Source organism: Maylandia zebra, linkage group LG10, assembly GCF_041146795.1.
Source record: "Maylandia zebra isolate NMK-2024a linkage group LG10, Mzebra_GT3a, whole genome shotgun sequence".
Lineage (NCBI taxonomy): Eukaryota > Metazoa > Chordata > Actinopteri > Cichliformes > Cichlidae > Maylandia > Maylandia zebra.
Window position 1 is genome coordinate 16,654,897 of NC_135176.1, and position 15,583 is coordinate 16,670,479.

At 36.4% G+C, this 15,583-nt stretch overlaps 1 protein-coding gene across 1 annotated transcript in view; it reads right to left on the reverse strand.

The window, feature by feature from the left end:
* Positions 1-216: 216 nt before the first annotated feature.
* The window catches only part of mtnr1bb (melatonin receptor 1Bb), a 54,012-nt gene continuing 38,645 nt past the window's right edge, over positions 217-15,583 (reverse strand). The window contains exons 2-4 of the mRNA XM_004550047.4: positions 7,640-7,758; positions 7,184-7,528; positions 217-5,962 (exon numbers count right to left, since the gene is read on the reverse strand). Of these exons, the coding sequence (XP_004550104.1) occupies positions 5,540-5,962; positions 7,184-7,528; positions 7,640-7,758 (887 nt within the window). The 3' untranslated portion in view covers positions 217-5,539. The remainder of the gene's footprint in view (positions 5,963-7,183; positions 7,529-7,639; positions 7,759-15,583) is intronic.

A 15,583-nucleotide genomic window follows, 5' to 3' on the forward strand; every position in this document is an offset into this window, starting at 1 on the left:
ATGAGTCATTTTTTAGTCAATTCAGGCTTTTAAGAAACCTTTTTAGCTGCATGCTGAAATATTATATGGAACAAGAGGCAACTTTTGTTGTGATTTGGTGCTATATAAATAAAATAAAATTGAATTGAATTGAACAAAGTGCTGGGAAGCACTTTTCTAAAATATGCCGATTTAAAAAAAAAAAAAAAAACAACACATCAATGACTAAATCCAACAAAGCATGATATATGAATTTTATTTTCCATAACATTGTGTTTTAGGAGAATTGTACATATAATTCATGGGTTGTTTTTTTTTTTCTTTTTACACACAGTTCATTTTAAGCAGACTCAGTATCACAACATTGTCTTTTTTTTTTTTCCTTTTTCTTTTTTTTTTGTGATGAAATTTTACATTTCGTTACATTCCACAGATTTCCCTTTGGTTACTCAGACTCAGACCTCTGGGCATCCTGCCCCCATTTGTGAATTCATGCCAATTAGTGTCAGTCATAAATAACATCAGACAAGCATGCACATTCACACAGCCTCTGGAACAGAAAACATTTATCATGACACAAGTAGTCAAGTGGCTACACACCTGAAATGTAACATAGCAACTGTCCTGCTTAATCTGGTGGCGTTTCACACCAAAAAAAAGTAATAAAGCATTTTAAAAAAATTTCACAAAAGCCATTTAGGACATTAAGATACACAGTCAGTTGCCACATTTAAATAGTTACAAACTGTTTATAAATTCTCCATCTTTTGCAGCACCTGGTCAGCATGAGCACAACTTCTTTTGTAAGACTGAAAAGATTTAGATGATTGAGTTCATCACTGCAGGCAGCAGACAAACGAAAAGTGTCTAATGAGCTGCAGACGATTAAGTGGCCACTGAGCATAAAAGTTAATCAGTTGAAAAGCACTTGTGCTTTGCAAATATTTAATTATTGTTGTCGTAGTCACAGTTGTAAATGACACATATAGGGTTTCTTATATGTAAACAGTACAAAAGGTGCATACACAAGGTTTTTTCTCTCTCCCTTTCTGTGGTTTGATTTTTTTTATGTCCTTTACAGGATACTGTAAGTGCATTCAGTTATGTTCCCAAGCCTATCATTTTATTTTCCTCTTCGAGAAAGTGCTTTGCTTGTAATTTGAGCAGTCTTTCATCCTTTTCGGCTGGTGTTGTCATGCTCTTAAATAATCTATTAGTGACACACAGACACGCACTCACACACATGCAAAACCGAATGCTGTGAAATTTGTGCAGATCAAAATAAAAGACAGGAACAGTGACATCTCAGGGTTAACGTGTTCATCATGTGCCAATATCCCTCAATCAATAAAAACTTTATATGAGGCATAATGTGTCATGTAGGCTTGTAGCTCAGATTTCGTGGATACCTTTTTTAATATTTGCTTGCCAGCCTGCTGCACGGCAGTCATTAAAAGGCTATGAAGGCTTAACGAGTAACGGCTTTAATAAGTGTATTCACCATATGAGTGTTTCTCTCTGATTCATTTAATTTTATGAAATTTTGACTTCATCAAGTTATAATTTGGGAATATCTTGTGATCTGTGTAGTAGCCTGTAATTTGGAAACCCATCTGTTGAAAGATGTAAAGCGAATGAATGATGAATGTGTTTACACTGCCAAATGGGTATTCGCTTTTTCAAATGCAAACTGGCACCTGGGCTCACGCTACAGATCACAATGTGGAAATGATCATTTAAAATGATTAGGACATTCCTCTTTTACTAGAAAGTCAATAGTGCGTTAATATTGCGTACAGTATTTGGGGAAGGTGTGAGAGAGACTCCAACACCATACTGACAGACAGACAGTGTGTGTCATCTCATTTAGCACTGCACTCAAAGTGATTAGTTGCACACAGAAACCTTGGCTTTAATCTTCCAATGAAAAACAGAGTGACGATCGTCACTGTTTACTTTGCGTATTCACTTTTTGAGGTAAAATTGTATGTAAATCATTCATAAGTAAGCCGAAAATAGCTTTTTCAATTCCAAAGTTGTGTGACTCAGAATTTAAAATGTTGTTTTGATTCATCTACAATTACACGTAGCACAATCGCACTGATAACTTCTGCTGGAACGCACCAATTTATCCCTTTGCTGCAGCATCTCACCTGGTGCAAACACAGTCCAGCATGGTGATCAAAAAGTAGGATGCCTTTAATATAAGGACCTCTAGGAATAGCTGTGCATTCAAGATAGTTATCTGTTACCATGCCAATGTAAAAACTCATCTTACAATTTACATGATTTAAGAGGATTGATGAATCACCTTGCTGCCATGTGGTAAAGCCCGATGAGAAACTGCAGTATGGTGGCTGGTTTTAAAAGTAAAGCTGGTGAGGGTGTGCTGTAGGTGATGGAAAACAGCATTTTAATTACAGCAAACCATTAATTTATCAAGGAATGTGTAATATTTGGTGGCATGGAGAAATAGGCCCACACTGCGAGCGCAGGGAACATAAATGAACAAAGCTACATAATTTTGCCCTAGTGTATACAAGACAAAGACACAAAGGAAAAAAAAAAAAAGATAACACTTGTTCTTGTGTTTCAGCAATTTAGTCTCCTGCCTGAGGTCTGCATATGAACTTATGTGCAATGCTGCAGAGAAAACTTTCTAAAGACAGCTGTCCTGAATACATAAAAAGAAGCAGTATGGAGGCAAACCAGGTTTGCTGAATGGGTTCATTATTAATAGACACTATGGCACTTGCCGTATAATATTTAAAAGTTTGACACGATTGTATTAACTATAAGGCAGTAGTTTTAAATTGAAGAAAAAACAAAAAGAAAAACTTTAGGGACTGAAGGTATTCTAAAAATGTCCCCCAGCAACATCATGATAAAGTGTATGTGCACATAACCCCCTTCACCTACATCCATTTCTTTGGTTTGAACTGAAGTCTTTAGCTCCCTCCAAGTGCATCTAAAACACTCTCCAGATTAGTTTTCTCTGTCAATACCAGCATCGCCTTTCTAGTTGTTGTTTTTACAACTTTCTCTTCCCTCCAGTGACCTGGGCACCACTTCTGCTTCCCTGATGGGGAAGTGACCTTCCCAATTCCTCTGTTCCCAAAGAAGCCGCACAGTCCCTCCATATGTTTTCCTTTCAAACACAAAATAATAAACCACTACTATTCTTCCCCGCCTTCCCTTTTCTGCACCACATATTTCAGTGTTTGCTTTGAAATATTCCCTCTCTGTCTGTTAGGTTTACACTTCTGTCTTTGTGGTATAACTTTGAGCTCGGCATCTGTGAGCGTCTGGCTTTGCACACGTCAGCCTGTATAGGAACACATGAATGTGCACCAACAGTGCATTTAAATGTCAGAGAAAAGCAGAAAAACAAATCTGTTACATTTTAATGCACATCTTATTTCACCATTCTTAGAATTTTTTAGTGATGCAATGTTCGTGTCAGTTACCTTAGAGGTTGTTTTAGATGCACTATAATGGGGTTAATGGGAAGAGATGATAAAAGTAATCCAATAATATAGTTATTATATGGGGTTGTTGAGTTTCAAATATACATAAAAAACACATTTTAATACATCTCTGATAACATCATAGCACAGGTAAAAACAACACTAACACTAATTTACAAAATATCCCTTTGAAATGTCTTCGGACTCCCTCGTAAGGTAGCTAATGAACTGCAAATGTTTTGGACAACAAAACATATCACAAGAAAAATGTTCAGTAGGCACCCTGAGATGGGAAAACGGATATGAACAGAACTTACTCGGACATCTACGATGTATAAAACACTGTTTACTGATAAGAGGCAATGAGTGTCATCCTCCTGTCAAATTTAATACAAGCAAGTGACCCGCTCCTTACATTTCACTAATGTACTCTCATTGCTTTTCTTTGTTTTACTTTCCACAATGAAAGCATCGACGTGTATCCATGGTGAATTCAGCTTTTTTTTTTAAATAAAAAATTATCACGAACAGCATTAATAAACAAAGATACTAAATTACCTATTAAATGAAAAGCTAAAGCTTTGCATAAGTATTTCAGCATAAATAAACATATCACCACTACATCGTACTGCACAGCATATGATGTAGGAGGCAGAGGAACCTGAGCCCAGTCTAAACTGCTTGCTGCATTCGCAGGGCTTTAGCAGTGAAAGGAGAACAGCTTCATGAACTTGTTGTGTGTCTCAGTCTTTTTGTTATTATGCGGTCTAGAGAGCAGCAGTGCGGCAAATCAGAAATATACCATGACATCTTCTTGAAATATGGACGTGCTAAGGTTAGGAACTAGCTGAGTTAACTTAATACTGTTTTCAGATGCAACTTATGTTGGAGAACTTGGATTGGAGCGCACAGTGTGTTTTGAATTGCATAGGAAAGTGTCCACAGGGAACTGTCCATTTGCTGCACTTGGATATTTGATGAAACTGAATAAGTTATTGCATTGCACTTTTATTTCTGTAGATTCAGATGGATTTAATGCTGTGTGTACCGAGTTTCTACCTTAGCAAAAGTACAAAAGGTTCACTATAACATAATACCTGTAGTATCAAAACTGATTATGATGCAAAATGACCATTTCTGGTCACCTTATGTAATTTTTTTAAATAAGTTTTATTTCACATTTATAGAACTTATAGAAATTTCTCTAATTTACAAGTATATGTTTGGGTCTTTTCTTCGGTATTACAAGAAGCCTAGATAGCCATATCACACCAACTATAGCAGATATGAAGCATAGCTTATTTGTTGAGTGACTGATTGGTTGAGCAGCATCAGCAGACACACAGGTATCCTCCACAAGCTACATCATGTGCACTAAAATAAAACAGATATGTCAATTAGCACATATTACATGGTTTGATGCTAGTTTTTCTCTCAACTTGTTTTGTGCCATCCATCACCTGAATTAATTTGTCATGTTTATTACTAAGATTTTGTTTCCTGTTGTTCGCAGTGCAAGAAGGTCAAACCAGGCAGTATTAAGTATTATGCTACTGCAGCATTTAGGCTTAGCACTTTCACCATATAAAACTCTATCAAACTGATATTATACTGTATATTATCAACAGTGAGACATCATTTCCTCTTGTACTAATCTGACGTTCAGGTGAGGCGAGTTTTACGATTTGAGGCTTCTGAAGTTACTAAAGACAAGTGTGTGGTTACCATTGCCACCCAGTTTGGTGAATTATGTCTTAAAGTCTACAGCAGCAGACATTAAAGGATATCACATTTTAGTAATGTGTCATTCAGATTGTTAGAGTAATAACAACATGAAACTGCAATACATGGCTTAGCTGTCAGATATAATCTCTAAAGGGTTTGCTCCATTGACGCAAATCACAGTTATTAAAACCTATCACTGGTAAAAACTCTGAGTTTAAATGATAGAATTCTTCATATCTTGATAAACTACAAGAAAACAAAGCCATGTCTTTCAGTTTCATTCATTACTTAATACTCTTTAGCTGCACAACTACCTGGATGTAACACAAAACAGGAATTAGCATTTAATAGGCTCATGAATTCAGACTTCATTCTTTGTTTGTGCGATCTCTGACTGACTCGTTGTTATTGAGCGGCGGAGGCGGCGATTGCTTGCTCCTCATGCTCCTTCCGTCCGTGACGGCTCGTGAAGTCTCCGTCACGAAGAGCCGAGTCACCCAGACGGAGGTGACAATGCGTTTGTACTCATTCCTGAAATTTCGGTTCAGTAAGCCATAGATTATGGCGTTCAGACAGCTGTTGAAGTAGGCCATAAAGTAGCTGACTACAAAAAGCCACTCAGGGATACGAGGAGCCACGCGGGACGGATCAATCGCCACCGCCAAGCCAATCAGGTTAAGTGGAGCCCAGCAAATGGCAAACAACACAAATACCACAAACATGGTGATGAAATTCCGCAAGTCACTCGGTCTCAGGCGAGGGCTTTCTTCTGTCTTCACTTTACGACGCACCTGGACATGAAGAAAACATATTGGACATAATTGTAAATGATGTGAATGAAAAATTCTTTGCTGAGAATGCATTTTTATGAAGTGAGCTTTTTGAAGTGCAGACTTCCAGCTTTTATTCAAAGGGCTGTAACAAAAATATTGCATTAACAGATTAGTATTTACAGCCAATTTTATACAAGGTACCCCATTTTCAGAGGCTCAAAAGTAACTGGACAAACTAACATGATCTTAAAAGGAAGGATTATTTTTATTGCTCTATTGGGCTGAGATCAGGTGACCGACTTGGCCACTTAGAATATGCAATTTCTTTGCCAGACATCTCTATACCATACTGTGGTATGTTTCAGGTCATGAGCGCTTCCTTTCCTTCTCAATAGTATACATTTTATTATTATTCTGGCACAAGTTAACCTTTCTATGCAGATGTTTTGTGGCCGTCTAATCTAGCATTCTTGTTCTGGAGTGTAATAAGTAGTTTGCATTTTGCTGTAAACCCTCCGTATTTACATTTATGACAGTGTATTTTGATCACGGTTTGGAAGTGCTGCATCAAACTCTTTCTTGAGTCGGTTAGATATTATGAAGTTCTTCAATCATTCTATTTAAGTATGTGTCACATTGTTGATTTTTAACTGGTTTATTTATTTATTTTTATTTATTTATTTATTTTTTTGGGGGGGGACTACAAAAATGGCTATGATTCATAAATAGTTGATGCAGTCCTTTTGTTAAACTATTTTGAATTCAAGCTGAAGGTCACATTTCAATCATATTTTGACTGTTTGATTTAAAGTCTAATGCAGTGGTTTACAGCAACAAAATTACAAAAATTTCGGCGCAGTATTTTTATTGACTGTACATTCACTAACCCACACAGAAACACAAATACGCACTAACCTTGTTTTTTGTAGCTTTAATTAAAAAAAAAAAAATTGCTCTAATCATTAATTGAAATTTAAATGTCAACCAAGGATTTTATGGACTGTGATGAGTCTTTCAGTACATGAAACTATTTATAATGTACACTCAGCAAGTAATGGGTCAATTATCCAGGGTTTAAACATAAAATCATCACATTTTTCTATTCTACTCTTGGTGTTTCTGTATTATTTACAGCTGGTATTGTATTTACTGGTTTTGTTGGTGGTATTGCTTTGTTCTAAAAGCTTTAATATAATTTTTGAGACTGTAAATATTAATGTAGAGAGCCTGGAAACTCACCTGAATAACAAGTACCCAAATGCGTAAATAACAAAAGGTAACCACAGCAATGGGAACCAGAAAGTGAACCACCACTACTGCCACTGTGTAGGAACTGCTGACATTCTGGGCGAAGGTGCAGGAGTAAACTCGCGGGTCATAACGCAGGGAACCAACGAAGAAATTCGGGACAATGGCCACTACGGTGAGCAGCCAAATTAAGGCAACAAACATCAAAGTGTTGCGATAGCTGTATAGCCGACTGTATGCGAATGAGTGGCAGATATAGCAGTATCTGTTCACCGCAATTCCAGTGATGTTGAAAATGGAACCGATGACACTGAGCCCCATAAGGAAACCACTGACCTGAACAGAAAGAAAGAGAGTGAAGTGTTTTTGTCAGACTGTGCTGGGAGTATGCTTATTGCTGCTGTAGTGGTGGTAAACTGAAACAAGCTGAAAGCTCTGTGGTCTTACCATGCATTGTGTGTTTCCCAGAGCCCATCCATCATGGAAAAGAGCGTAGAGAACCAGAGGGTAGGGGTAGAAGGCTACCACAAGGTCAGCAAATGCCAGACTCACCACAAACACATTACCTGTAGAGGAAGATATAAGGAGACGCTGTCATTTCTATGATATACATTTGCAGAAATGTGCTCTCCGATCATGTGTTGACTCGCATCACAAACACCATAACTGCTGCTCTCTTAGCACTAGCCTGACCCTCAAATGTGAGCATGATGAATTCAGCTGTCATCTTCTCTTTCTAAACGTTTGCCTGCAAATGCTCAGTCTTTAGTGTCAGTCACTGTACTGACAACTCTGCAGTACATCTAGAAAATGGAATAAAACCATTACCAAAACTATATATATCCTCATTTCCATTGTTGTCACTAGTCACTTAGGATGATCACCATGCAAAAGGACCCTTGTTGAAACTATTTTAATAATGGAGTTTTGTCTTGCACTGAACATTGTCCACCTTGACCAGTTACTGACTACTACATGGGATGCACTTTTCAGTGAACTAGGACCCTATCTCAGCAGGTCCAGCATGGTGTGCTTGTTGGCTGTGAAGACAGAGATTACAAACGGTTTCTACCCTCTGCCCACAGCTGATTGCCTCATCCCAGACAAAGTTTTATCACAAATGGCAGAGTCACTGTTTTGACAGAGTAGAAGGGCAGGAGTGTGGACACAGCTCTTGGGGCATCCAAGTCTTTTTTTGGCTTTTTTTCTGGCTAGTCCCCTGCCCAATTCAAAGAATGGTACGGTCGCTATATCTCAATGATATAGCTACAGCCAGATTGGCGTCTCAGAATAGGTTGTGTGGTTAATTCTAAGTCAAATATCTTTTGCTTGAAACAAAACATAAACAAACAAAAAGGAGAAAATGGAAACGATGAGAAAAATTGAAGAAGATTTGGAGGAGATTAAGGAGGAGGAGGTCTGGTGGAGATGAGCCCCCGGTGGAGGAGCAACAAACATTAGACCGTCAGGTAGTGGAGTTTTTTGCGAATAAAAAACTTCCCCTGCATAGCAACAACATCGCGGCGTGTTATACCCTCCCCAGAAAGAATGCCGGCGCACCTCCAGCAATAGTAGTAAAATTTGTGAATCGAAAACACAAAATTGAGCTACTGAGGCAGTCTAGACAACTGAAAGGGAGTGGACATCTCACAAAAAAGAACGCCGATATTGCCAGACAAGCCCGTATCATGCGTAAAGAAAAAAAAATCCAAGCAACATGGACAAGAAATTGCAAAGTGATGATAAAGCTCAACGGAACACCAGAAGAAGCCAAGGTTGTAATGATCAGGGATCTTCATGATTTGGACAACTACGGGGGATGATTACACTGTTGCAGTCGGACGGCAGAAGGTCTGTTATGATGTGTTTGCTAACAACTAGCCGAACGTATTCAATAAAAGACACTATTTTCAACTGTCAGAGGGGGAAAATGGCAAGGTATGAGACAGTAGACTGGAAGAGTATTAGTGTGAAGCTGCAGGTGGATATGGAACTGGGATTGATTATGCGTTGTGAAATACATGTTATGTCATAAGGATTACAGACATTTAAAGAATACCCAATCACAATGACTGAAGATTCGGATTACAAATTACATGATTTTGAAAATAATATAGATCCAGAAAGGAATGTGCTTAATGCAATTAATGTTACATGCGAGTATTATGAGAATCGATTTAGGGATAATGTTGACTTGGGTAATACATTTTCATTAATTCATTTCAACTGTAGAAGCCTCTATAAAAGTTTTGTTCTGATCAGTGATTTTTTGAATAATCTGAAAGGCAAGTTTAAAGTGATAGCACTATCAGAAACATGGGTAGATGAGGAACGGGGTTGGGACTTTCACATTGATGGGTATGAATTATATCATATAAATAGATCTAATAAGAAGGCAGGAGGTTTGGCACTTTTTGTTGATAGTGATTTGAAATGTAAACATGTTGAATATATGTCTGTGGAGTGTGTGACAGTAGAAATAGAAATGGAAAGAAAGAGTAATATAATTGTTACTTGTATGTATAGGAGGCCTGGGACACTGATAGAAACATTCACAGATGTAGTAGAAGATTTATTGAGCAAGGTAAAGGGAAATAAGACATTCTGTATTTGCAGGGATTATAATATTGTTTTTTTTTTAATGTCCAATCATAAGACATCATCAGATTGAGTTATTATTTGGAAGAGGGTTCTACCCTCTGATTACTAAACCTAGTAGAATAACTGAAGAGTCAGCTACTTCAATTGATCACATTTTCATTAATTGCTTGGAAAGCAACATTATAAGTGGTCTTGTCATAAATGACATAAGTGATCATTTACCTATTTTTGTTACTTTCGATTATAAAATGACACGAAAGGAGGAAGTGTGTGCGGACAGATATATAAGAATTAGAAATGATGATGCAATAAATGAGTTCAGGCAAGATCTTATGAAAGAAGATTGGAATGAGGTTTATGTAAATGACGTCAATGCTGCATACGAGATATTCTTAAATACTTATCTGGTTTTGTATGAAAATCACTGTCCACTGGTATTATATAAGCAAAAGAAAAAGAAAACTACTGGTAAACCATGGATAACAAAAGGATTAGAAAATGCATGTAAAAAGAAAAATAAACTGTATAGAGATTATATAAAACTTAGAACAAAGCCTGCTGAAATGAAATATAAAGTTTATAAAAAATAAGTTAGTATTAATGATCAGAAAGGCTAAGAAAGAGTATTATAATAAATTATTTTACAAAAACAAAAATAATGTTAAGGGTACGCGAAATATCTTAAAAACATATTGGGTAATAAATATACATCTTTAAATTTACCTTTAATAAGAAAAATAAGGTCATAAGTGATATGAATTAAGTGGTAAATTAATTTAATTCTTTTTTGTAAATATTTGGCCTAACCTGGCAAACGTAATTAGAAAACAGGATGATTCAGAATGGAGTGACGAATGGAAAGGAGATAGCAGAGTGGTACAGTCTATGTTTTTAGGGGAAATCACTGAAAAGGAAATCATAGCTATTGTAGCAAAATCTAAAAACAAGACATCGAGAGACTGTGATGGGTTAGATATGGTCATCGGAAAAAAGACTTTGGATTGTATAATCAAACCTCTCTGTTAAATTTTTAATCTCTCATTTTATACGGGTGTATTTCCTGACCGAATGAAAGTGGCAAAAGTTACTCCCCTTTATAAATCAGGAGACAGTCATAGTTTTAATAATTATAGACCAGTATCATTGCTATCACAGTTTTCTAAAGTGCTTGAAAAACTCTTTGCACAAAGATTTGATAGTTTCATTGAAAAACATCAACTGTTAAGCGAAAGTCAGTACGGATTTCGACGGAACAGATCAACAGCAATAGGATTAGTGAATACTATTGAAGACATTTCATCAGCAGCACATAATAATAAATATTCTATAGGGGTATTCATTGATTGAAAAAAAGCTTTTGACACTCTGCAACACTCCATGTTGATTTCTAAGTTAAGCAGTTATTTAGATAATAGGTTTCAGTATGTGCAGTGTTTAGGCAATTCATCTGATAGAATGAAAACAGAATGTGGGGTCCCTCAAGGTTCTGTTTTAGGACCAAAACTTTTTAATTTATATATAAATGACATTTGTGATGTGTCAAAAATGTTACATTTTGTTTTGTTTGCAGACGATACAAATTTTTATTGTTCCGGAGAAAACTTGAAAGAATTGGTTAAAATTATGGTTACTGAAATGAAAAAAATAAAAAAATGGTTTGATGTAAATAAGTTATCGCTGAAAGTTTATGATATTCGGAAACTGTGTAAAGGAGGAAAAGTATTAATTGAAAGAGTGACAGAATTCTGTTTTCTGGGTGTAATAGTGGATGACAAGTTAACATGGAAACCTCATATTGAACATAAAAAAAAAATTTGCTAAAAGTATTTATATCCTGGGTAATGTAAGATATATATTAGATTACAAGACAATGAGAATAATATATTTTTCATTGTTTCTACCCTATCTGAGTTATTGTGTTGAAGTATGGGGGAATACATACGTGACTAATATGAAACTATTATATTTATTACAGAAGAGAGCGCTTCGAATTATGCATAATGTTAAATATAGAGAACACACTAATAGTTTGTTTATAAAATCGAAATTATTAAAACTAGAAGATATAGTGAAATTACAGACATTAATTATTATGTTTAGTGCAAAAAATAAAACACTACCTCTTAAGTTACAAAGTTTATTTGTATTGTGTTCAGAAAATGGGGACGGCAGAAGGAAGTTTTATTTTAAGCATCGGTTTGCTCAAACCACACAAAGGCAAATGTGTCCAACAGTCATAGGCATAAGAAACTGGAATTCTCTCAATGATCATCTTAAGTGTTGTACAAATGTTTCTCAATTTAAAATCTGCTATAAGAATAAAATGATAAACCAGTATGAAGAAGTTGAAAATAATAGAATTTAATTGTAGAAAAAATGATCCTTTTAGTTTGATATTTAGTGGTATTGCTCATTGTTGAGTATATTGTTCTGTTGGTTTTGTTTTGTTATGTGCAGAATATTCTCAGAGTGTAATTTTGGTTGCCTACTTGTATTGTCACAGATAAGGGGCAGGTGTCAATAAGAATTTATTCTTCTTACTGCTCCTTTTCATGCATGGAAAGTGTTACTTTAATTGAAAGGAAGGTTGTGTATGGGAAATGAATTACTGCTGTACCATGTGTGAAGCAAAATAAATAAATGAAATGAAATGATGCACAAGAAAAAGACAATGCATTGATGTTACCCCAGCTGCTGATTTGAATTGTTTTCATCCATGTTTTTAGCTGGAAAGTTGTTGGGACATTCTTTGGCAGAAATATCTGCAAACAGATGTGAAACTGAATCTCAGCCCATGCGTGCAATCAGATCTAAATTAAATGTTAAAATAGTCTCTAAATCTGTAGTGGATTTGCTATTCAGAGCAGGGAATGTGTCAACACAGGCCCCTTTCAGTTGGAGGTCTTTTTACACGTAATTTTTTTGCTACGCTTTTAGAGTTGTGCCACGGTAGATTTGCAAACACCTGTGGCGATTTGCAAATGTGTGCTGAGATATTTTTTTTTCTCTTTTTTAAATCAGGGTTTTGTTTGCCCTGAGCTCAGACTCACAGGCTCCCGCTGTCAGACGGTGTACTGCTCTGCCTGCACATATCTAATCTAAAATGCAGTTCATTCCATACTATTCTCCATTTTGCGCTAAGCTTTAGGTATTGTTGATTATACTAAGTCTCCATGTTCATGTATGCATGTTAAGTTGGGATTAGTTCTCTCAACAGAATCCTCACTGCTGGATTCTTTAACAGCTCACTTAAAGTGCAGAGTTGTTTCATGCAAGCTCAACTTAATAACCATTTTCCATGAATAATCATCAGTTATACAAAAAGTGGGAACCAAAGACACTAGTAGGTGCATTACTTGGAGATGTTGTACTTATTTCAAAGACGTTTGCCCCCCAAAAAGAAACGAAAACAACACAAATGTCCAGATAAACATGGCAGAGCTTCACCAGGTCTTACTGTCTTTCACCTTCTACTTTTCATATTTTTGGCTCACCCAGTATTTCATCTGCTGACACCTACAGAGGTGATTTGAAAGACAACTTTTGTGCTCATGAGGTGAAACAACTACTGATCATTCCCATTCCTTGTCAGTGGTGATGACAAAAGACAAAGGCCTCTTGCGTGGCAAATTCGCAGACATATCTCAAAGGGATTGTGGGAGCTTACTGTGTCTCATATAACTGTCAAACCATGTCAAAAGTACAGGATGCACAGCACACCAGAAATGTATTTCTAGCTAAACCATGTACACATGGATTCTTTTGTGCGCTCCCATGTGGCTTCGGTGTGTGTCCATCAGCCCAGCGCTGTCACTGTGCACTTCAACTGACAAGGAGAAATAAGTTATTCAGCTTGGATGGACATCAATCATTTTGATATTCCAGTTATATCCCAACCAGCCCCGTGTGACCAGATTGTCACAGATGGCTTATAGACTTCAAATGTAAATGTCAATGATGAACACCACTTTTCTAAACATGCAGGGGATGTTTTCTTGCACAAAATGTCATCATCTTATAATTGAGATCACTTACCAGTGTTCCAGTCTGGGGTTGTTTTTATATTTGGACTTTAAATCGATTTTATATTACTTGAAAGATTAGCTGCAAATTAATATTAGTTTTAATTCAAGGAGTGCACAACAGAAACACAGATTGTTATACACTGATTTTCACCAGGGAATTCCACAGTCACTGTAATCATTTCAGTCATTTAACACGATTAACACTTGTAACTGTTGTGTGTGCTGTGCGTATGTGACAGCATACATCAGTCACGAACAGGGGCGGAGCGTGGGGGTGGCTTACGGGGCTTAAGCCCGGGTTGTTTTGTCAGAAGCCCGGGGTATTTTGGAGTGTAATTTTTTCATAGTTAGATGCCTGGGTGACAACTGTATAAAACAAAAAGTACACACAATATTCGAAGCACATAGTGCACACTGTGGGAATTTACGACTGTGCGTGAATCCCCCCCTGATATTGGTATGATCCAAGCTCAGGCACTAAGCGACTGAGCGAGGGGGCGGGGCAGCTGCTGCCCGTGAGTGCGCTGTTGGAGAGACGGAGCCAGCCATACTAAGGAGAGCTTAAGTTTGAGCAGGTACCAAAGCAAATCATTCGTACCGTACAAATAATGTAAATATGACGGTGAATCACGAAAGATTGATATGAAACTGATCACTTGACCAATATTATTTTACTTGCTCTTCAAGTGAATCAACAAATGGCGAAATGAAAAGCTGAACAAATGCTATTTTTTTAGAGAGTCTTAGCTTACGTGTGTTTATTTCATATTTTCAGTTCTTACCCTCCCCGACTAATTCGGTTTCAGTTATGTACTGAAATATAAGAATGGACATTAGAGGCTTCTTTCAAAGAAAAAACTCAGGTAAATGTTATTTTATATATTATGCTTTGTATGTTGTTCAGTATATTTCTATGCAAAACAAGAGGAATTTCAGTACACAGCAGGATATTCACATTTGTAACCAGATATTTACACTTTAGGGAGAAAACATAAAACATTTTTACTGTACAACATCAATTTAGAGTAAACTTTTGTTTTAGATAAATATTGAAATATATTTTGAATTAGTTAAATGTCAGAATAAAGAGAGACAGAGCTGTCTATTTTTTATCACTTTCATTAAATTTAGGAGTACATGTACACTAAGTTTATTGTTAATTAATAAGAAAACTCCAGACGATTCCATTCTGAGCTGAAGAAGCTTCTGATAGGTTAGTAGAGTCCATGTGAGTAAACTGGTGGCACAGCTGTGGATGCATATAAGGCAAAACACAGAGCCTGTTTCTTTGACATGGGAAAATCAAGAGATGTCAACCAAAACACCAGGAAAAGAATCGTGGAGCTCCATAAGTGTGGCTCAGTTTGAATACAATTTGGTGCCATTTGCAATTAAAAAACACAGACAGTTTCTCTCTTTACTCTTAAAGTTAACAAATATGTTTTTATATTTATCAATCTAAAAAAATAAACATTTAGTCTGATTTGATGTTACAATTAAAAAAGTGTTTGCGTTTTGATCTGAAGAGTTTGTAAATATCTGGTTTCAACTGTATATTTGATGATTGTCAGCACAAAGAGGGAGAGAGAGGAGCAGAGATTGAGATGGAGAATGAGGACAGAACAGAGATGAACAAGAGCAGGTGAGACACACATGTTAGTCAAATGGTTGCTTACTAAAAGTATCACTGTATCATAGGTACTCATGTATCTCGTACCTAGTGTTTCTTTTTAGGTTTGCTATTTTTCAAATTCTATATTTATTA